At 47.2% G+C, this 22,965-nt stretch overlaps 1 protein-coding gene across 5 annotated transcripts in view; it reads left to right on the forward strand.

Annotated features, from left to right (window-relative positions):
- Positions 1-15,934, forward strand: part of LITAF (lipopolysaccharide induced TNF factor) — a 38,751-nt gene extending 22,817 nt beyond the window's left edge. For all 5 annotated transcript variants that reach the window (XM_050774611.1, XM_050774607.1, XM_050774609.1 and 2 more), the window contains exons 2-4: positions 6,858-7,082; positions 10,200-10,356; positions 14,172-15,934. In XM_050774611.1, the coding sequence (XP_050630568.1) occupies positions 6,863-7,082; positions 10,200-10,356; positions 14,172-14,280 (486 nt within the window). In that variant the 5' untranslated portion in view covers positions 6,858-6,862 and the 3' untranslated portion in view covers positions 14,281-15,934. The remainder of the gene's footprint in view (positions 1-6,857; positions 7,083-10,199; positions 10,357-14,171) is intronic.
- Positions 15,935-22,965: the final 7,031 nt, after the last annotated feature.

The following is a 22,965-nucleotide window of genomic DNA, read 5'->3' on the forward strand; positions in this document are numbered from 1 at the left end:
CAGCACTCTGGGAGGCCAAGGCGGGCTGATCACCTGAGGTCGGGAGTTTGAGACTAACCTGGCCAACATGGTGAAACCCTGTCTCTACTAAAAAATACAAAAATTAGTCAGGTGTGTTGGCAAGCTAAAAAAAAAAAAATTATTATTATAATTTTTTGTTTAGAGATATGGTCTCACTCTGTTACCCAGGCTGGAGTGCAGTGGTGTGATCACACCTCACCGTAACCTCGAACTCCCAGGCTCGAGCAATCCTGCCACCTCAGCTTCCTGAATAGCTGGGACTACAAGTTCGTGCAGTCATGTCTGGCTAATATATATTTTTTAATTTAAAAAATTTGTTTGAAAGATTGTTTTTATATGTGATTTTGTGACTCTACTTTTTTTTTTTCTTTTTGTTTTGAGACAGGGTCTCACTCTGTCACCCAGGCTGGAGAGCAGTGGCGTGATCATAGCTTATTGCAGTCTCAAACTCCTGGGCTCAAGTGATCCTTAGCCTCCGGAGTAGCCGGGGCCACAGGCGCCTGCCACCACGTCCGGCTGATTTTTGTATCATTTGTAGAGACACGGTCTGAATTTGCTTCCCAGGCTGGTCTCAAACTCTTGGGCTTAAGTGATCCGCCCATCTCGGCCTCCCAAAGCGCTGGGATTACAGATGTGATCCACCATGCCTGGGCAAGAATCCCTTTCGTTGAACAAATTGTTGAGAGTTGGAGTGAGGAAAACTTTTGGCTGAAAGGGACCCCAAGATATCCCAAGTGGCATATTTATAGATGTGAAAGTGATTCCACAGCTGGGCATGTCAGTTCCAAATTCTCCATGGATCAGGAATGCCTCCTTTTCCTTTTCTGTCACCACCGGTCACATTTGGCTAGTTAATTTCTGGGCTCCAGTGCAGCATGGAAACGCGGGGCCTTTTGTTCAAAAAGTGTTCAGAATTTCTTTTCTTTTTCTTTTTCTTTTTTTTTTTTTTGAGACGGAATGTCGCTCAGTCGCCCAGACTGGAGTGCAGTGGCACGATCTCGGCTCACTGCAGCCTCCATCTCCCAGGTTCACAGTGTGGAGAGGCTGGGCACGGTGGCTCACGCCTGTAATCCCAGCACTTTGAGAGGCTGAGGCATGAGGATCGCTTGAGCCCAGGAGTTTGTGACCATCCTGGGCAGCACAGCATGACCCTGTCTCTAAGAAAAATTAAAAGGTTATAGCCAGGCATGGTGACACACACCTGTAGTCCCAGCTACTCCAGAGGCTGAGACGGGAGGATTGTTTGAGTCTACGAGTTACAGGCTGTGGTGAGCTATGATTGTGCCACTGTACTCCAGCCTGGGTAACAGAGGGAGACCCTGTTTCTCTCTCTTTCCTTCTCTCTTAAAGACATTGTGGAGAGTATGTGTGTGAGTTTAGGGTGAGGGGGACTAATTGCTGTTCCTAAGAGTTTCATAGTTGGGGGGGTGAGAAGGAGGGGATGGGGGGTGATGAGGAGAGGGATGGTTGGTGGGAGGGCCTCTTATCCCAGGAGATAAGCCAAATTGAAACGAAGGCACAAAACAAGAAAAACGAAATGGGACTAACCCTGGTGGCATTTTCTGGCCTTGGGGCCTCAGAGAGGGAAGACTGTGGAATTTATTTAGAAAACTTCCAAACCAGCGGTTATGAGTCTTCTTTACTATTCTGGCCTGTTGCTCTTGTTCTTTTCAGAATTATAAGTGTGTTTGTGTGGCTGTTTGATCTCAAAGCAATGCTCAAAAGAGGCAGTGTCTCAAAGTCCCAGAAGATAAGATGTGACCACATGAAAGATGGTCTCAATAAAGGGGGAGAGACAGTGGCCAAAGCCTTAATTTCCAGAATGAGAAACTGGGGTCCACCCATCCTTTAAGGGTCATCAGAAGAAAGCTCCCATCCTCCCATCCCCCACACCTGTTTGTTGACTCTTTAAAAATGCCATTTCCTGACTTTGGGAGGAGAGGCCGTGGTTTTTGCAGGAATTGCGCTGCTGCCGAGTTCAGCCATTGCCTCTTGGAGGTTTAGGATGCCCCAGGCCTTGTTTTCCCTCAAAGCATTCCGTTGGCAATCACGATCGACCATGCTCCTTGAAGATTTCTGTACACACTGGCTTTTTCTCATCTTGTAAGTTTTTATACGAGTCAGTTTTCATCATAAATTGTGGAGGTGGGTCTGGGGCTGTGATGGCGAGTCCTCGACGTTCAACCCGGATGTAGGTCACTCCAGAGCCCCAGGGTGCCCTGTCGTTCCCTTTGCTGGAAGTTTCAACAAGGCCAGAAGCAGACATCAGGGGTTCCCGGGGGGCCTCTGGAGGGGAGGTCAGCTGACTTTAGGGGCAAGCTGGGACTTTTGCATTTCTATTCCTGTATGTCAGAGGAAACTAGCAACATGCCTCAAACCACTTTACACCGTCAGTCTCAGTGTTAAACCCGAGCCTGTTTTCACAAACGCCTCCTGTGATCTCATTACTCCCCCACCCTGCCCTCCTGCTTCTGTGGCTTTCTCTCCTTTGCTTCTTGCTCCTCTGAGAGACCTTCTGTCTCATCTGTCTTTTCTGGGGTTGGGCCTTTCCCCTTCTCTATAACCTTCTGTGACTCCCATGGCTCATAGCTTTGCTGTGTATTAGGAGCAGAAAGCAAGCTTCATTACGTCATTTAATATTTTTTAGTAGCTACATTTTTCTTTTTTTTTTTTTTTGAGATGGAGTCTCGCTCTGTGGCCCGGGCTGGAGTGCAGTAGCACGATCTCGGCTCACTGCAAACTCTGGCTCCCGGGTTAACTGCTGGGATTATAGGCGTACGCCACCATACCTGGCTAATTTTTTGTTTTTAGTAGTGATGGGGTTTCACCATGTTGGCCAGGCTGGTCTCGAACTCCCGACCTCAAATGATCCACTCGTCTCAGCCTCCCAAAGTGCCAGGATTACAGGCATGAGCCACCACGCCTGGCCACCACATTTTATTTATTTATTTATTTTTGAGACAGAGTCTAACTCTGTTGCCCAGGCTGGAGTGGAATGGCGTGATCTCAGCTCACTGCAACCTCCGTCTCCCAGGTTCAAGCGATTCTCATGCCTCAGCCTCCTGAGTAACTGGGATTACAGGCGCCCAATACCACGCCTGGCTAATTTTTGTATTTTTAGTAGAGACGGGATTTCACCATGTTGTCTAGGCTGGTCTCAAACTCCTGACCTCAGGTGATCCACCCGCCTCGGCCTTCTGAAGTGCTGGGATTACAGGCGTGAGCCACCGTGTCTGGCCTCTTTTTTTATTGATTGATTGACTGATTGAGACAGAGTCTTGCCCAGGCGCAGTCATGGGTCACTTGAACTCCTGGGCTTACGTGTTTCTCTCATCTCAGCCTCCCAAGTAGCTGGGACCACAGGGGTGCACCACCATGTCTGGCTAATTTTTAATTTTTTTTTGTAGAGACAGTGTCTCCCCATGTTGCCCAGGTTGATATAGAACTCCTGGGCTCAAGCCATCCTCCTGCCTCAGCCTCCCAAAGTGCTGGGATGACAGGTGTAAGCCACCATGCCCGGCCTAGTAGCCACATTTTGAAAGGTACAAAGAAACAGGTGAAATTAACAATACACTTAACTTCATATATCTAAGCTGTGGTCATTTTAATATATCAACATAAGAAATTATTAATGAGATATTTTACATTCGTTTTTTTCCTACTAAGTTTTGAAACCCAGGGTGTATTTTTACATTGACATTCTATCCCAAATTGAATGCTAAATTTTTATCAAAAAACATTTTGATCTATATTCAGTGGTTATCAAATTTACTATTGAAAAAGTAGATTCAGGCCGGGCGTGGTGGCTCAAGCCTGTAATCCCAGCACTTTGGGAGGCCGAGACGGGCGGATCACGAGGTCAGGAGATCGAGACCATCCTGGGTAACACAGTGAAACCCCGTCTCTACTAAAAATACAAAAACTTAGCCGGGCGAGGTGGCAGGCGCCTGTAGTCCCAGCTACCCGGGAGGCTGAGGCAGGAGAATGGCGTGAACCCGGGAGGCAGAGCTTGCAGTGAGCTGAGATCCGGCCACTGCACTCCAGCCTGGGTGACAGAGCAAGACTCCGTCTCAAAAAAAAAAAAAAAAAAGTAGATTCACATGCCCAAGTCGTCCCAGACTTCTATGAAAGCTTCCCAATAATTGAATTGTTAGTTTTTAAGTTTAAATTGCTTAAACTTAAATACAAGCAAAAATTCATTGGGAAGTAAAAAGATGAAAGAAAGCTAAAAAAAAAAAAAAAATTCAGTTCCTCACTCACACTAGCTCAATTCTTCTTTTCTTTTAGAGATAGAATGTCGCTCTATCCCCAGGCTAAAGTGCAGTGGCATGATCATGGCTCACTGTAGCCTCCACCTCCTAGGCTCAAGTGATCCTCCTACCTCAGCCTCCTGGGTAGCTGAGATCACAAGCGTGCACCACCATGCCTGTCTAATTTTTTTAATTTTTAAAATTTTGGAGAGACAGGGTCTCATTATGTTGTCTAGGCTGGTCTTGAACTCCTGGGCTCAAGTAATCCAGCTGCCTCCACCTCCCAAAGTGCTGGGATTACAGTCATAAGCCCCTGTGCCTGGCCACAAACCACATTTTAGGTACCCAACAGCCCTACGTGACTGGTGGCTGCTATATCGGGCAGCAGATACAGAGCATTTCAGTCATCACAGAAGGTTCTGTTGAACAGCACGCTCTGATGATAGAATGAAGTCTTGAACACGTGTTCTCCAAGAGACCTTCAAAGTTTTCTCGAACGCAGCCCCAACCCATCTTTACTTACTGACTTTCTTTTTATCATGTTCACTCTCCGCGCCTCTATTCCACTTTGTTTTGTTTGTTTTTGAGACAGGGTCTCGCTCTGTTGCCCAGGCTGGAGTGCAGTGGCGTGATCATGGCTCACTGAGGCCTCAACCTCCCAGGATTAAGCAGTCCTCCTGCCTGAGCCTCCTAAGTAGCTGGGATTACACGTGTGTGCCACTACACCTGGCTAATTTTTTTATTCGTTGTAGAGACAGGGTCTCACTATGTTGCCCAGACTGGTCGTGAATTCCTGGGCTCAAGTGATCCTCCTGCCTCAACCTCCCAAAGTACTGGGATTACAGGCATGAGCCACTGCACCCAGCCCTTTTGTTTTGTTTTAGAGATGGGGGTCTCACCATGTTGCCCAGGCTAGTCTTGAGATCCTGCCTGGGCTCAGGCTATCCTGCCACCTCGATCCCACAAAGTGCTGGGATTACAGGTGTGAGCCACCACACCTGGTCTCTGTTTCCACTTTGAGGTGAATACCCTGTCTTCGGTTCCTCCAGAGAAGTCTCCTCCTTGGGGCTTGGTTTAGAGGCAGGGCTTCCGAGAAGGACTCCACCCTTCTCCCTGCAGTGGGATTAATTGCTGCCTTGGCTTCCCACGAGTTCTAGAAAATGAGGCAGACAGTGTAGGGAGAGGGGAGAGGTGGCAGGCCTGTCCGAGCCCTGTGCTGTGTGGCTCGCTGCCCTGGAGCCTCGTTTCCCATTTCTCCCGAGACAGATTTGAATGGCTCTTCTAAGGCAGCCTGAACCCTGCCCAGTTAGAAAAACAGTCACACAAAGAACAGCACTGTGTCTGCCTCCAGCTGCCCCATGGCTGCTGGAGCACGGAACGTCAGACAGGAGCACACTCTGGGTGCAGGGTGTAATTCTAGGCGAGCAGCAGCTCTGCCAGGGCTGGAGGGAAATCCTTTTTTTGCCCTCACAAAAGAAAATGTGTGCCTGGCTGCTCTGGTGCTCATTTTTCAAAATGGGAACTGCAGTCTATGTGTATTTCCTTCTTAAAAAGCTATAACACACAGGCTGGGCAGAGTGGCTCACACCTTTAATCCCAACACATTGGGAGGCCAAGGCAGGAGGATCACTTGTGCCCAGGAGTTCAAGACCAGCCTAGACAATAAAGTGAGCCTCCCGTCTCTACAAAAAATAAAGACATTAGCTGAGCGCAGGGACGCATGCCTGTAGTCCCTGGGAGGCTGAGGCAGGAAGATCACCTGAGCCTGGGTGGTGGAGGCTGCAGTGAGCTGAGATCGCACCACTGCACTCTAGCCTGAGTGAGATCTTGTCTCAAAAAAAAAAAAAACAAAAAACTATAACACACATACTAAAAAGTATATACATTTTAATTGTACAACTCAGCTTTTTACAGACTGAACATATCTCTGTAACTAGCCCCCAGGTGAAGAACGAGAACAGGACCCGCCCCCTGCAAAGGCCCCCTCGTGCCCCTTTTCAGATTCTTCTTCCTCTCCCAAGAGTACAAGAGTAACCGCCCCATGAATTCATTTTGCCTATTTCTGACCTTTATTTAAATAGTATCATACAGTGTTCATTTTGTGGCATCTGGCCCCTTTGCTATTTGCGATGCGATAGTTTGTGGTTGGTTTTTGAATGCCTTTATCCTTTCCGTTACCTGAAACAGTTAGAGAAAACCACAGTGGTTTAAAAACCAAAAAAAAAAAAAAAAAAAAGAAGAAGAAACATCAGCTATGGAAGATAGGTCATTGTCCGGTAATGGTTTAAGATATGGAGAAGAAGTAACTCGTATTTGGTTGATGTTTCCACTTGGGATTTTCCAGGTTTTGGTGATTTTTGGTAGAAATTATTTACTTTTTGATTTTTATTTAGGGAATCCATTAAGATAATAATTCTGGGGTCTTGAAGGGACATTAACCCTCTTCCTGGGTTTTGGACAAAGCTGGATTGAAGTCATTTTCTCAGAATTTTTGTTTGCCAGAAAGAAAATTGAAGACTTGGGTGAAAAAGAGAGAGGGAGAGATCAATTGAATTTCTCATCTGTTATGTTCTGTTTCTGTTTTAGGTAAAATGTCGGTTCCAGGACCTTACCAGGCGGCCACTGGGCCTTCCTCAGCACCATCTGCACCTCCATCCTATGAAGAGACAGTGGCTGTTAACAGTTATTACCCCACGCCTCCAGCTCCCATGCCTGGGCCAACTACGGGGCTTGTGACAGGGCCTGATGGGAAGGGCATGAATCCTCCTTCGTATTTTACCCAGGCAGCGCCCATCCCCAATAACAATCCAAGTACGTGTGGCCTCCTAGGCCTCCCTTACCATTCCTTGGCCCTCCACCCTGGGAGTCAGGAGAGTGGGAATCAGGAGAGTGACCGAAGTGACTCTGCCAAAGAGTCTAAGTGAAGTGCCAGTATGTTCCAGTTTTACCCCCTTACCTTGAAATTCCACACACAGTGTTTTTTTTTTTTTTTTTTTTTTTTTTTTTTTGAGACAGAGTCTTGCTCTGTCGCCCAGGCTGGAGTGCAGTGGCGCAATCTCCGCTCACTGCAAGCTCTGCCACCTCCCGGGTTCACGCCGTTCTCCTGCCTCAGCCTCCCTAGAAGCTGGGACTACAGGCACCCGCCATCACGCCCGGCTAATTTTTTTGTATTTTTAGTAGAGACGGGGTTTCACCGTGTTCGCCAGGATGGTCTCAATTTCCTGACCTTGTGATCCCCCGGCCTCGGCCTCCCAAAGTGCTGGGATTACAGGCAGGAGCCACCGCGCCTGGCCACACACAGTCTTTTAGATTCCATGTTGGTGAGGCTCATGGCTTTTCTATAATGAAGTATGGTTTAGGATCTTCCCATGACCATCATATACGAATCATTTGGCACGTCTCACGGAGGCACAACCAACTTTCTTCTGAGAATGGGAGTTTGTGTCTTAAGGGCCCCCACCCTTCCTCCTAAGGTCTGATGCAGAACTTCTGCCCTGAGGCCAGGGCTGAGGTAGGAACAGGGAGAAGAAACTGTCCTGAGCAGTGTGTGATTGTGTTTTCATACCAGCTCACCCTCAACGCAAGTTGCTCTTCTGCTTTTGAGCAACCAGATGGTCCCTGTCCTTGGGTGCTTCCTTCCGCCCAAATGTGCCCTGGTATGTCACTGCTTCAGTATCACAGGCAGTTCTGGAAGAAATCTTTAGCTCAGAGAGGGGACCCGTGAATCAGACCACCTGGGTTCACATAACCTCCTTGTGCCTCAGCTTCCCCATTTGTAAAACAGGTTTCATCCAGTACCTGTTTACAAATATCAGTGGGTTGTTAACATGAAAGGAAGTTCTGTGTGCCAAATACAGAGTACTCATTCGATAAAAGTGAATTCTTATTGTTGTGTTCAAGTTATTTTGACCGCTTGAGCTGGATTCTTAGACCATCCTGTGATCCATAGTTTCTTTTTTTTTTTTTTTTTTTTTTTTTTTTGAGACAGGGTCTTACCATGTTGCCCAGGCTGGAGTGCAGTGGTGCAGTCATGGCTCGCTATAACCTGGGCCTCCTGGGCTCAAGTGATCCTCCCACCTCAGTCTCTGGAATAGCTGAGACTACAGGCATACACCACCACACCTGGCTAGTTTTTAAATTTTTGTAGAAATGGGATCTCACTGTGTTACCAGGCTGATCTTTAACTCCTGAGCTTAAACGATCTTCCCACCTCCCTTGGCCTCCCAAAGTGTCAGAATTATCAGCATGAGCCACAGAGCCTGGCCCAAATAACTTATTTTTGAACCCCAAAAACACTTAATAAAATGTATGAACTGGGTGTGGTGGCTTGTGCCTGTAATCCTAGCTACGGAGGCAGGAGGATCACCTGAGGCCAGGAGTTCCAGATCAGCCTGAGTGACATAGTGAGACATTGTCTCTATGAAAATAAAATTAGTCGAGTATGATGGCTTGCACCTGTAGTCCCAGCTACTTGAGAGGCAGAGGTGGGAGGATTGCTTGAGCCCAGGAGGTTGATGTTCCAGTGAGCTATGATTATACCCCTGCACTCCAGCCTGGGCAACAGAACAAGACTCTGGCCCCTCCTCAAAAAAAAAATTTCACGTAAGTGCTCAAGTATGATTCAATACTACTTTTCTGGAAGGAGGGTCTTATCTGTGAGTATTACTAAGTTCAGTTAACTCTAGGTAGTAATATTCTCCTAATCCATTTGTTACATAAATGGCATTCTAACAACGTAAAAAGGAACAGAAGGAAGTTGCTTTGACAAAAATATGAGCTTAACAACTGAAGTGCTTAATGATTGTCATCACCCTGGATTCTCTTTTTTTTTTTGAGATAGAGTTTGTTCTGTTGCCCAAGCTGGAGTGCAGTGGCGTGATCTCAGCTCACTGCAACCTCTGTCTCCCGGGTTCAAATGATTCTCCTGCCTCAGCCTCCCAAGTAGCTGGGACTACAGGCGCGTGCCACCATGCCTGGCTAATTTTTGTCTTTTGAAACAGGGTTTCACCATGTTGGCCAGGCTGGTCTCCTGACCTCTGGTGATTCACCCGCCTCGGCCTCCCAAAGCCAAGGGATTTGCTGGGATTACAGGTGTGAGCCACTGCACCCGGCATGGATTCTCTTCTGATTCTTGTGAATGTTCAAACATGGTTTCACATAGCTTTTTCTTCCGAGCATTATTTCATATTTTCATTTCTTGTATCAACACAGTTCACGAGCTTATTGTCTTACAGAGTTGACCTGCATTTCCTGGCTTGGTAAACTCTACCCTTATCATTGGGTGTCAGAGTTTATCAAAGGGTCTGTGTAAAAAGAGTGGATTGTTTATCAAGGGCTGCTAGGCACAGTGTGAGGCTGGTTAAGATTTATTTATTTATTTTTGAGACTGAATCTCACTTTGTTGCCCAGACTGGAGTGCAGTGGCGCAGTCATGATTGACTGCAGCCTCAATGTCTCAGACTCAAGTGATCCCCTTGACTCACCTCAGCCTCCTGAGTAGCTGGGACTACAGGCATGCACCACCACGCCGGGCTAATTTTTATAGTTTTTTGTAGAGATGAGGTCTTGTCATGTTGCCTAGGCTGATCTCGAACTCCTAGGCTCAAGCAATCCTCCCACCTCGGCCTCCCAAAGTGTTGGGATTATAGACATGAGCCACTGCGCCCGGTCCTCCTGTTTTTTGAGGCTGAATCATATTCTGGTGGATGGAGAAACCTCGCTGTGTTAATTCATTGGTCCATCAATGGACACTTGTGTTCCTTCCCCTTTTGGCTCTCATAGGTAGCCAAATGACGAACGCATGCTATGAACACGGATGTACAATTATAGTATTTGCTGGCATCCCTGCGTTCCTCTCTTTGTCCTGTTGTGAATGCTATTGGCCTTGTTTCCTGAGCAGCCTGTGTTTGTCCCTCTCCCTTTCATCAGTTACCGTGCAGACGGTCTATGTGCAGCACCCCATCTCCTTTCTGGACCGCCCTGTTCAAATGTGTTGTCCCTCCTGCAACAAGATGATCGTGAGTCAGCTGTCCTATAATGCCGGTGCCCTGACCTGGCTGTCCTGCGGGAGCCTGTGCCTGCTGGGGTGAGTCTGCCTCCCACTTGGCCCCAAGCCCTCCTGCCCTTCTCTCCGGGTGCTGGCGGCGGGGTGGGTTCTCAAGCGCACCATGCTTGGCATTCAGGCCAGACATTTGTGTTGGTTTTTTTTGAGATGGAGTCTCACTCTGTCACCCAGGCTGGAGTACAGTGGGGCAGTCTCGGCTCCCTGCAACCCCCACTGCTCAGGTTCAAACGATTCTCCTGCCTCAGCCTCCTGCGTAGCTGGGATTATAGGGGTACACAACCACGCCCAGCTTATTTTTAGTAGAGTCGGGGTTTCACCATCTTGGCCAGGCTGGCCTCAAACTCCTGACCTTAGGTGATCTGCACGCCTCGGCCTCCCAAAGTGCTGGGATTACAGGTGTGAGCCACCGTGCCTGGCCTAACATAGTTCTTTCTTTTTTTGTGACGGATTCTCACTCTGTTGCCCAGGCTGGAGTGCAGTGGCGTGATCCCGGCTCACTGTAACCTCTGCTCCCCGGGTTCAAGCGATTGTCCTGCCTCAGCCTCCCTAGTAGCTGGGATTACAAGTGTGCACCGCCACGCCCGGCTAATATTTTGTATTTTTAGTAGAGATAGGGTCTCACCATGTTGGCCAGGCTGGTCTCGAACTCCTGACCTCAGGTGATCTGCCCGCCTCAGCCTGCCAAAGTGCTGGGATTACAGGCATGGGTCACCATGCCTGGCCCAAGACATTTCTTGATTGTAGGGGGTGTCCTGTGCATTGTAGGATATTGAATAGCATCCCTGGCCCCCACTCGCTTGATGCCAGGAGCACTACGCTCCCCACTTCTGACCAAAAATACCCCCTGGGAGGCCAAGTCATCCCTACTGCTCTATCAGTCCCCAGAAATTGGTCTTCTGTCTTTTCTTCTTGCTTATCTGCGCGTGGGGACAAGCTTCACAGCTGCTTCCAGCTGTGTGTAGGGCAATACCCTCAGGGGTTCCTTTTCTTCTAGAATTTCATGACCTAAATAATAATGTTTGCTGGAGCCCGAGGGAAGCTTTAAACAATCTGTACATTAAAATTCTTCATAGGAATCGCTTCAAAACTTCTTATCCTTTTATGACCCAAAGTATTTTTCCCGTTGCCCATGCGCGGGAATTATGTAAATATTTATGTCTGCACCCAGGGTATTATGTTTAAAGAGATAATAGTTTCTGTTCTGGGAGAAAAATCTGAGGAAACACAATCAATTTTTTGTTTCCCACCAAGCAGGTAAAAGTAGCTTCCTTATTCCTGGCCACTTGAGCCACTCAGAAAACCCCAAGGGGCTCCATTCTTTTCCTTGAAGGAACCGATGTTTGTGAGTTTCAGGAGCCTCATGCAACCAACACATTCCTCCACATTGTCCTTTGGTGACTTGAGGTTGAAAAGGAACAATATTTCTCTTCCTAACTTCAGTAAGAGGCTCAGAGTCCCGGAGAGTGTAGTTAACTTCCTCGAGGTCATGTGTTAAATAAGGAAGGAAGGAGACAAAACAGCTTTCTGGGCACCTGATTCCCCCTCTTGCCCACAGGACTCTGCTGTTGTTTTCATTCCATGGGCAGAAAATGCTAAAAAAAAAAAAAAAAAAAAAAAAAAAAAAAAAAAGAGTCCATTGCCTTTGGATATTTGTATTAAAACAAATTTTTATCTTTGAAATCAGGGAAAGGACAGAATAGAAACTTCCTTGTTTTGTTTTGTGTGAGACTGAGTCTTGCTGTGTTGCCCAGGCGGGAGTGCAGTGGTACGATCGTAGCTCTCTGCAGCTTTGACCTCCTGGGCTCATGCAATCCTCCCACCTCAGCCTCCTGAGTATCTGGGACCACAGGTGTGTGCCACCATACCCAGCTAGTTTAAAATTTTTTTTGTGTGTGTGTGTGTGGAAGCGGGGGTTTTACTATGCTGCCCAGGCTGGTCTTAAACTCCTAGACCCAAGCAATCCTCCCGCCTTGACCTCCCAAAGTGCTGGAATTATAGAGGAATAGAAACTTACACTGAGTATTGGCCTCTGCCAATCTGGCTTTACAAACTGAGGCAGCCTTTGTTTCCCTCCCTTTGTTCCTTCCTTAAACATGGTAGAGTGGGTTCAAATCCTGCCTCTCACTAGCTGTGTGGCCATGGGCAAATGACTTTACCTCTCTGTGCTTCGGTTCCTCATCTATAGACGGGGGGGCGGGGCAATAAGGCCCACCTCAGGGGCTGCCGAGGATAAAATATATGTGTGTGCTGCCTGGAGCCGTGCCTGCACCTGTAAGCCATAGGTTAGGACTCCTGCTGAACGGACTGACTGCTCTTATTTGAGCTCTGGAAAGCTTAGGCAATAGGAGGAAATTTCTTTCATGAGATAATTTCCTCATCAGAATGTTTCCAAATTTTGCCTTATGTAAACCAGCGTCTTCCCGTAAAAGGCTGAGTTTTCACCACGTTTTTGACAAACGTTGGTTGTCAGGCTGTCTGACGTTCCTGCCTGTGTGTGCCAATGGTGGATTATGTAGGTTAAGAGTTGTTATTTGGGGAAGTCTACTTGGTTGCTGTAAGAAGCAGCCTGTGTATATGGGAAAGAGATCAGTAAGACAGGGGTTGGCAAAACGGCCCTGGAGCCAGGCGCCTGTTTGCAGTTTCACAGGAACATAGCCACGCCTATTGGTTTTTGGATTCTCTGTGGCTGTCTTCTCGTTGCAAGGGCAGAGTTGAGTAGTGGCAACAGAGACTCCATGGCTCATCAGGATGAAAGTATCTGGCCGGGTGTGTGGTGGCTTCCACTTGTAATCTCAGCACTTTGGGAGGCGGAGGTGGAAGGATCACTTGAGGCCAGCAGTTCAAGACCAGCCTGCACAACATAGCAAGACCCCATCTGTACAAACACAAACAAAGAACAGCAACAAAAAGACTAAAAGATCTACTATCTGGCCCTTTGCAAAAAAAAGTTCACCAAGCCCATCTAAGACTTTGAAAGATTCCCAAATGACTCAAGATTTGAAAATCATGCTCAAAGGGGGTCTGTCCTTAGGAGGAGCCTTGGCGTTGGCTGGCATGTTAATTTCCTGGGGGTGCCATCACGAATTACAACACACCTAGTGTTTAAAACAACAGATATTGACTCTCACAATTCTAGGGGCCAGAAGTGCAAAATCAAAATGTCAGCAGGAGCCGGGTGTGGTGGCTCTCGCCTATAATCCCAGCACTTGGGGAGGCCAAGGCAGGTGGATCACTTGAGGTCAGGAGTTTGAGACCAGCCTGGCCAACATGGTGAAACCTCATCTCTCCTAAAAATACATAACTTAGCTGGGCGTGGTGGCATGCGCCTGCAGTCCCAGCTACTCAGGAGGCTGAGGCGAGGAGAATTGCTTGAACCCAGGAGGAGGGAGAATTGCTTGAACCCTGGGCAACAGAGCAAGACTCCGTCTCAAAACAAACAAACAAACAAACAAACCAAAAAAAAAAAAACCCAAAATGTCAGCAGGGCCACGCTTCCTCCTAAGGCTTCAGGGCAGAATGTTTTTTTGCCTCCTCCAGCTTCTGGTAGCTCCAGGTGTTCCTTGGCTTATGGCCTCATCGTTCCAGCCTCTGCCTCTGTCTTCACATGCCCTTCTGCCCTCTCTGAATCTCTGTGTGTCCTGTCCTCTTCTTCTAAGGTCATTGGGTTTTGGGGGGTTTTGGGGGTCCACCTCCCATCTCAAAATTCCCATCTCAAAATTCCTAATTATACTGGCAAAGACCCTTTTTACAAAGAAGGACATGAACATGTTTTTGGCAGCCAGTGTCCATCCTATTGTGGTCAGTAACGTGCTCCACGTGTCTCTCTCCCCTCCCAGGTGCGTAGCGGGCTGCTGCTTCATCCCCTTCTGCGTGGACGCCCTGCAGGACGTGGACCATTACTGTCCCAACTGCAGAGCTCTCCTGGGCACCTACAAGCGTTTGTAGGACTCAGCCAGACGTGGAGGGAGCCGGGTGCCGCAGGAAGTCCTTTCCACCTCTCATCAAGCTTCACACCTGGTGGAGGTTCTGCCCTGGTGGTCTCACCTCTCCAGGGGGCCCACCTTCATGTCTTCTTCTGGGGGGAAATGTCGCAAAACTAACAAACCTCCAAACCCCAAAAATTGCTGCTTGGAGTCGTGCATAGGACTTGCAAAGACATTCCCCTTGAGTGTCAGTTCAACGGTTTCCTGCCTCCCTGTGACCCTGAGTCCTCCCATCTAACTGTGATCATTGCCCTCTCCGAGTATCTTCCAGTGATCTGCCATCAGTGGCTCTTTTTTCCTGCCTCCGTGGGCCTTTCTGGTGGCAGTCTCAAACTGAGAAGCCACAGTTGCCTTATTTTTGAGGCTGTTCTGCTCAGAGCTCAGCTGAACCAGCCTTTAGTGCCTACCATTATCTTATCCATCTGTTCCCATCCCTGATGATAAAGATCTTGCCTTATAGACTTTACAGGCTTAGCTTTTAGAATCTGTAACTTCAGACTTCATTAGCACACAGATTCACTTTAATTTCCCAATTTTTTTTTTTTTAAGTAAAAAGAGGGGCTATTAACACGCAGTACAGACATATCCATGAGGTCATAAATGCATCCTAGAATACCAGGGCTGGATTTTATCACTGCCCTGTGTCCCCTTGTTTCTCTGTGCCAGATCATCAGTGCCCCTTTCCATACAGGGATTTTTTTCTCATAGGGTAATTATATGAACAGTTTTTATGACCTCCTTTTGGTCTGAAATGCTTTTGAACAGAATTTCTTTCTTTAAAAAAAAAACAAAACAAAACAGAGACGGGGTCTTACTGTGTTGCCCAGGCTGGTCTCGAACTCCTGGGCTCAAGAGATCCTTCTGCTTTGGCCTCCCGAAGTGCTGGGATTGCAGGCATGAGCTACCGTGTGGGGCCTGAACATAATTTCAAGAGGAGGATTTATAAAACCATTTTCTCTAATCATATGATCGGTGTCATTTTCCCATTTGCCAGTGTAGTCTCACTTAAAAAAAGAAAAGGAAAAGAAATGGATAATTTCATCCGCTGCCTTTACTTGGGGTTCATGTGGTTCTTAAACACCTTCATCATGGAACTCCCAAAGTGGGGTCCCTTTTGGGTTCCTGGTGGTGGGTTTTGGAAGATAAGGGAAAGCACATTTTGAGCATGTCTGGGTACCATGGTGCGGAACACTTGGGAACCAGAGCTGTTTCAGAGGAATCTGAAGTCTGATTTTAGTTTTCAGAGACGTGGCTTGTTGTAAAACATCAGAAGACATGATTTCCAGGACTCAAGCAGCAAGCCAGGATTCTAGGTTGGCTGCTGTGTCATCTTTGAAGTCAAGACAAAGCTGGGCTCGACCTTCAAGAGTCCTCGATTTGACAATAATTCAGCTTAGGGAACTCATGTGAATACTACTATGTAAAAATAAAACCTAGACCTTGAGCGAACATCTGTATATTGGTTGAAAATGATAGTGGTAACCATGGATCCCCCTTACTTCATTTGACGTTTGGAAAATTCCAGTAATTATCATTTTTGCAATGAATACGGATACCACATAGTACTTTGGTGTTACCTGCTTTTGAAAAATAAAGTCTTTGGTTCACCCGGTGAACTATTTATGAGTTCTTTTGGTGTGAAGAAAGGGCTCATGTTGCGTTTCCAGCCATTGCTACAAAGAACCTTTATTTGCTCAGTAACGGTAGAAAATCCTTCCCGATTAAAAACGTCAGACTTGCTGAATATCCTGCAATGTCTAGATGAGCGATGTTGATTTGGGTGGATTTGCTAACGAGTCAGATTTGAACATGAGGCTTTTGGAACCCAATAGGCGTCGTTGATGGCGGCAAGCCATAGCTTTCAAGTTTTAATAAAATGCACAGAAGAGAGCTGTCCTCATTCATTCTCTGAACAAAACATGCTTTGTGAGATGCTAAAAGGAGGGTATTGTAACATGTCAGGAGTATGGATGCCGCCTTCCCCCCTCCTTTGCTACCTGATGATATAGCTTCATTTTGCTAGATGCAAGGAAATAATGTCATCTTGGTGTGGCTTACATTGTCATTTAAACCCTAAATTACAGTCTTGAAAAATTGCTGCTTTCCAGATCTTGATTGTGTAGTTTTGGGGCCATGCATATTTAGCAGTTTGGCTCAGATGGTGGCATATACATGATCTCAAGCTATTATTAATTACACATGCAAAGTCTTCAAAACAAGAGCCCTATTTCAGGATCAGTAAAAACATGTATTACGCGAAACTTTCATGTCAGATGCCTGGAGTACGAAGCGTTCATTGGATATTCCATTTTACTGTTCAAAGTATGGACTTACATATCAAATTAAAACGCTCTTTTGTTCTGCCGCTGTTTGATGGGGACTTGAGAGTCTCTTGCAAACACTGGTTCACATTCAATTAATGAAAGGGCTTTATACCTGCCTGCTTGGACCGCAAAGAGGAATTTTACCAATCTGAAACCAAAAGTGGCTATTTATCTTATATTCTGTTATGTCCATCTAGGCGAGGTGGCCTTCTAAGAAGTGTTGGTTTGTGTTTTAATGAAATTATTCAGCTACTGCATCTCTTGAAGCCAGACTAAAGCATATGATGGATTCCTTGCTGACCACAGCGTTACCCGTGAAGATTTTTTCTCTGGGACAACTGGCTTCCCAGTTGCTAACGAGAACACTTCTGTTGGATACTGAACTATTTATAAACAGGGCTTCATATACTCACACCATTTGGCCTCAGTTTTCTCTCCAGTGAGAGTCTAACGTGTTTGGGATGTTAAAAATCCTTCTCTGACTTTCTGGGCTCAGGATTTCTGTTAGGAGTAAATCTAGACGTTGGAATTTTACTTGCAGAATTCTGATTTGCCTTTTGGTTCGTCGGTCCTCTCCTTCCTGTATGACTGAAATGTTTACAATGAGTCACCTGTTTTTTGCAGGCACATGAGTGAATTGAAAGTAGATCTACCAGGGGCCATGAAAGAGACATTAAGAGTAGTTTCGCTTTTTATTTTTTTGAGAGGGAGTCTTGCTCTGTCACTCAGACTAGAGTGCAATGGCATGATCTCAGCTCACTGCAGCCTCCACTTCCCGGGTTCAAGCGATTCTCCTGCCTCTGCCTCCCGAGTAGCTGGGATTACAGGAACCTGCCACCGTGCCCAGCTACTTTTTGTATATTTAGTGGAGATGGGGCTTCACCATGTTAACCAGGCTGGTCTTGAACTCCTGACCTGCCCACTTCAGCCTCCCAAAGTGCTGGGATTACTACAGGAATGAGCCACCGCGCCTGGCATTTTTTTTTAATCTAAATTTTAAATAAGATTCTGGAGCTCAGATTAAAATGAAAAAATAAATGAATAGCTCACCACCAAGTATAGAGTCTAGTGCACGTAACCATGTACTAACCACCTTGTAACTGCTCTCTGCAGTATTAAAAAGATGTTCTCTCAATTAATTACCTTTTCTCCTTCTCTTTCCCTTTCTGTTCCTTTTTTTTCTTTTCTTTTTTTCTTTTGAGATGGAGCCTCACTCTTTTGCCCAGGCTGGAGTGCAATGGCACAATCTCGGCTCACTGCAACCTCCACCTCCAGGGCTTAAGTGATTCTCATGCCTCAGCCTCCTGAGTAGCTTGCACTACAGGTGCGCTCCCTCCTGCCTCGCTAATTTTTGTATTTTTAGTAGAGACGGGGTTTCGTCATGTTGGCCAGGCTGGTCTCAAACTCCTGACCTCAAGTGATGTGCCTGCCTCGGCTTCCCAAAGTGCTAGGATTACAGAAGTGAGCCACCATGCCTGGCCTCAGCATTTAAGTATTCTTAAAGCTCTTAGTACTGCAGTGCCTCTTAAGTGATCTTGGCCTGTTTCCCAAATGTGCAAAATCAATTTAATGGGTTCATCAAAAGTCACAGTGCATTACTCATAATAGATCTGAGTATTATCTGTAAAACTTTTGGATATATAGGTGTGTGTGTTTGGGGGAGGGGTCACGGTGTAAAGTAAGTGTGAAGGGTAACATCTGGAAGCCTCTGGTTGGTGTCTGTGGATTTCACGTTGTTTATTATTGATTAACTCCTGCTCTGTCGCAGGCATTGGGGTGGAAAGCGCGACCCTGCCTAGGAAGAGTGAACAGTGGGCTTAGCGCTGCCCCGCCAACATTTCTTCCTCTTTCCTCTTCCCTCCTTCCTTCTTTCTGTCTAAAATTCACCTAGTGTTAAAGTACGTAATCAGGTGGCTTTTAGTGCATTTACAGTACTGTGTAACCATCACTTCTACCTAGTTCCAAAACATTTTCGTCAGCCCAAAATAATGCCCCAAACCCATTAACAGTCACTCCCCATTCCCTCCTCCCCACAACCCCTGGCACCCATCAGTCTGCATTCTGTCTGGATTTACCTATAGTGGGTATACTATATCAATGGAATCGTAGAATACGTGATCTTTGCATCTGGCATCTTTTGCTGAACATCATGTTTTCAAGGTTCATCCACATGGTGACGTGGACCAGCGGTTCATTCCTTCTTGTGGATGAATATACTCCATTGTGTGGATAGACCACAATTGGTTAATCCACTCATCCTTCGATGAACGTCTGTGTTATTTCTACCTTTTGGCTATTGTGAATAATGCCGCTGAGAACATTTGTTTACAGGCATATGTTTACAGACATGTTTTCAGTTCCTTTGGGTGTATACCTAGGAATGCAATTGCTGGGTTATAGGGTAATTCTACCTGTATGGTTCATTGATTAATTGATTAAGACCAAGTCTCACTCTGACACCCAGGCTGGAGCACAGTGGCGTGATCTCAGCTCCCTGCAACCTCCACCTCCCGGGTTCAAGCAATCCTCCTGCCTCAGCCTCCCAAGTAGCTGGGACTACAAGTGCATGTCACCATGCCTGGCTTATTTTTTGTGGAGACGGTGTCTCACTATGTTGCCCAGGCTGGTCTCGAAGTCCTGGGTTCAAGCCATCTGCTTGCCTCAGCCTCCTGAGTAGCTGGGATTACAAGCACACGCCACTACACTCAGCTAATTTTAAAATTTTTTGTAGAGTTGGGGTCTTCTGTATTGCCCAGACTGGTCTCAAACTCCTGGGCTTAAGTGATCCTCCTGCCTTGGCCTCCCAAAGTGCTGGGATTACAGGCATGAGCCACCGTGCTTGGCCTTCCTGTTTTCACTGAAGGTCTTTCTTTGTGCTTGCATTGGTTTGCCTCTCCCTGCATTAGCTGTTTGTCTAACTAAATGGCCTCCTGATTTTATGTTCTGCCTGCCTTCTGTCTTAAAGTCTGTTTTTTTTTTTTTTGAGACGGAGTCTTGCTCTGTCGCCCAGGCTGGAGTGCAGTGGCCGGATCTCAGCTCACTGCAAGCTCCGCCTCCCGGTTTTACGCCATTCTCCTGCCTCAGCCTCCCGAGTAGCTGGGACTACAGGCGCCCGCCACCTCGCCTGGCTAGTTTTTTGTTTTTTTTTAGTAGAGACAGGGTTTTACCGTGTTAGCCAGGATGGTCTCGATCTCCTGACCTCGTGATCCACCTGTCTCGGCCTCCCAAAGTGCTGGGATTACAGGCTTGAGCCTCCGCGCCCGGCCTAAAAGTCTTAAATCAATTCAGGCCTTTATCAGTGACCAGATAGTGTCCACATGTGTATATGTGAGAGGTGGTGGTCTGGGTGTTTCTATAGGGGTGTGTGTGTGTGTGTGTGTGTGTGTGTGTGTTGGGGGCTGTGTGTGTGGGGGATATGTAGGAGTGTGTCTGTATATATGTGGGTGTGTCTGTGGGTGTTTGTTGGAGGGTCTAGGTGTCTGTCATGTGTGTGAGCTGGGCTCCGGGTGTCTCCGTAGCTGTCTGTGAGTGTCTGGCCCCGTGTGTATGTGCATCCACATGTGCATGTGTCTCTGGGTGTGTGGAGCGTAAGGGGAAGGGGCTGAGCTGCCTGGAGCTGCGCTGGCCTGGAAGCCTTCAGTACTCCAGGAGCCCTGCAAGGACTTTCAGGCCAACCACGCCCAGGGGGGAAGATAAATGACTGTTGCCTCGCTGATCTCAGGGACTAAAGGGTAGGAACGATTGTTCCTTCTGTTGTTATACAGTGTTGGGGACCATGCCTGGCCTCCTGACCTTGTCAGTCACGGCTGTGTCCGGCTGCTGGTGGATGATTCCAGATGGGAAAGATTCTTACTGAATCTTGTAAAACAGGGCCAGGGCCACTGTCATCAGACTCTACAGCTGTACATTAGAATCCCCTGGGGGAGGCTGGGTGTGGTGGCTCATGCCTGTAATCCCAGCACTTTGGGGAGGCTAAGGCAGGATGATTGCTGGAGCCCCGGAATTAAAGACCAGTCTGGGCAACATAGTGAGACCTCGTCTCTACAAAAATAAAAATTAAGTTTGAGCATGGTGGCTCACGCCAGTAATCCCAGCAGTTTGGGAGGCCAAGGCGGGTGGATCGCCTAAGGTCGGGAATTCGAGACCAGCCTGACCAACATGGAGAAACCCTGTCTCTACTAAAATACAAAATTAGCCAGGTGTGGTGGCACAGGCCTGTAATCCCATCTACTCAGGAGGCTGAGGCAGGAGAATGGCTTGAACCCAGGAGGCAGAGGTTGCAGTGAGCTGACATTGCACCATTGAACTCCAGCCTGGGCAACAAGAGCAAAACTCTGTCTCTAAATAAATAAATAAATAAATATTAGCTGGGCATGGTGGGGTGTGCCTGTGGTCCCAGCTGCTCCGGAGGCTGAGGTAGGAGGATGACTTGAACCCAGGAGTTCAAGGCTGCAGTAAGCCGTGATCGCACCACTGCACTCTGGCCTGAGCAACAGAGTGAGGCCCTTGCTCTAAAAAAAAAAAAAAAAAAAAATGAAAAAACAATCCCCTGGGGGAGAATTTAAAAGGCTCCATGCCCAGGCCATGCCCCAGATCAACTGGATTAGGAACTCTCAAGATGCCACGAGGCATCAGTGCCGACCTGTCCCGGGGCACAGCCATACTGGGGCCACAAGAAGCCTTTAATTGTATCATTGTTTTCATAAGAGGGAAAAATGCCTGCATATAATAATGAATCCAGCCTGGATTATATTTCTCTTTATACCAACACAGTCATAAAATACATGTTCAAATACATTTTTATGGAGGAAGTAGCCCACTGACGTGCTAACGCTGCCCCGATCAGCCTGCGGCTGCAGCGTGGCCCCAGGACACTGACCTGGCTTGGGGGTTGGTGTGAGTGTGTGAGGCTCCATCACTGATGCTGTGGTCCCTAGGGCCTCTGTTCATTCAGTAAGTGCTTATTGGGTGTGTAACATGTTCCCAGGATACAGCAGCAAATAGGAGAGTCCGGCTCCTTGCTCTTGGGGAATTTAAACTAAAACGTCATCATGTTACGCTTGCTTTGCATATTATGATAACCTGATCTTGCATATAAATGCTTCCTCAACTACTGCGTCCACCAATCCTGCCAAGAACTCTTCTAGATAAAAAGGAAAAACACTATCATTTTACAAGTAAAAGAATGGAGGCGTGGAATGAGTGTGATTTACACACGGCTGCCACGCAATTCATAACAGAGCAACTTCTTCTGGTCCTAAAATTCACCTTGGGCTTGTTAAAAATACAGATTCCCAAGCTACATGCCTGGAGATTCAGATTCAGAAGGCTTGGGAGGGGGCCCAGGAATCTGCATTTTTAAGAAAAGGCAGGGTGTCTGTAGTCCCAGCCACTTGGGAGACTGAGGTGGGAGGATTGCTTGAGCCTAGAAGTTAGAGGCTGCAGTGAGCTATGACTGTGCTACTGCACTCCTGCCTGGGCAACATAGGGAGACCTCATCTCTTCAAAAAGAGTAAAAGAGAGAGCAGGAAAGAAAGAGAATGAGAAAGAGAAAGAAAGAGAATGAGAAAGAGAAAGAAAGAGAATGAGAAAGAAGGAGTGCCTAGGTGTTTCCTAAGGGCAGGCAAGGTTGAGAAATGCTGTTCCATGTGGCCTGGGATCAGATCAGCCAGAGAGAAGGAACTGAAATGAGGGTTCTTGACCTTGGTACTTGACCTTGGGCCAGATCGTTCCTTGTTCTGAGTCCATCCTGTGCATTGGAGGATGTTTAGCAGCATCCCTGGCCTCTACCCAGAGATAGATGCCAGTAGCAGTCCTCAGTTGTGACAATAAAAAATATTAATACTCCAGGCCGGGCGCGGTGGCTCACTCCTGTAATCCCAGCACTTTGGGAGGCCAAGGCAGGTGGATCACCTGAGGTCAGGAGTTCGAGACCAGCCAGGCCAACATGGTGAAACCCCATCTCTACTAAAAATACAAAAATTATCTGGGCGTAGTGGCAAGCGACTGCAATTCCAGCTACTCGGGAGGCTGAACGAAGGAGAATCACTTGAACCAGGGGGCAGAGGTTGCGATGAGCCGAGATCGTGCCACTGCACTCCAGCTTGGGCGAAAAAGCAAAACTGTCTCAAAAAAAAAAAAAAAAAAAAAAAAAAAAAAGCCCGAAAAACTCCAGACATCACTAAATGTCTCTGGAGGAACAAAATCAAATCACCCCATTGAGAACACCTGGGCAAAGTGCTTGGGTCAAAGGAAACATTGCCTGTGTTTGGGGATCGGGTGTCTCTCACTGACCCAAACATGGTTAAAATACGCCAATTTCC

This window comes from Macaca thibetana, chromosome 20 (assembly GCF_024542745.1).
Source record: "Macaca thibetana thibetana isolate TM-01 chromosome 20, ASM2454274v1, whole genome shotgun sequence".
NCBI classification, from domain to species: Eukaryota; Metazoa; Chordata; class Mammalia; order Primates; family Cercopithecidae; genus Macaca; species Macaca thibetana.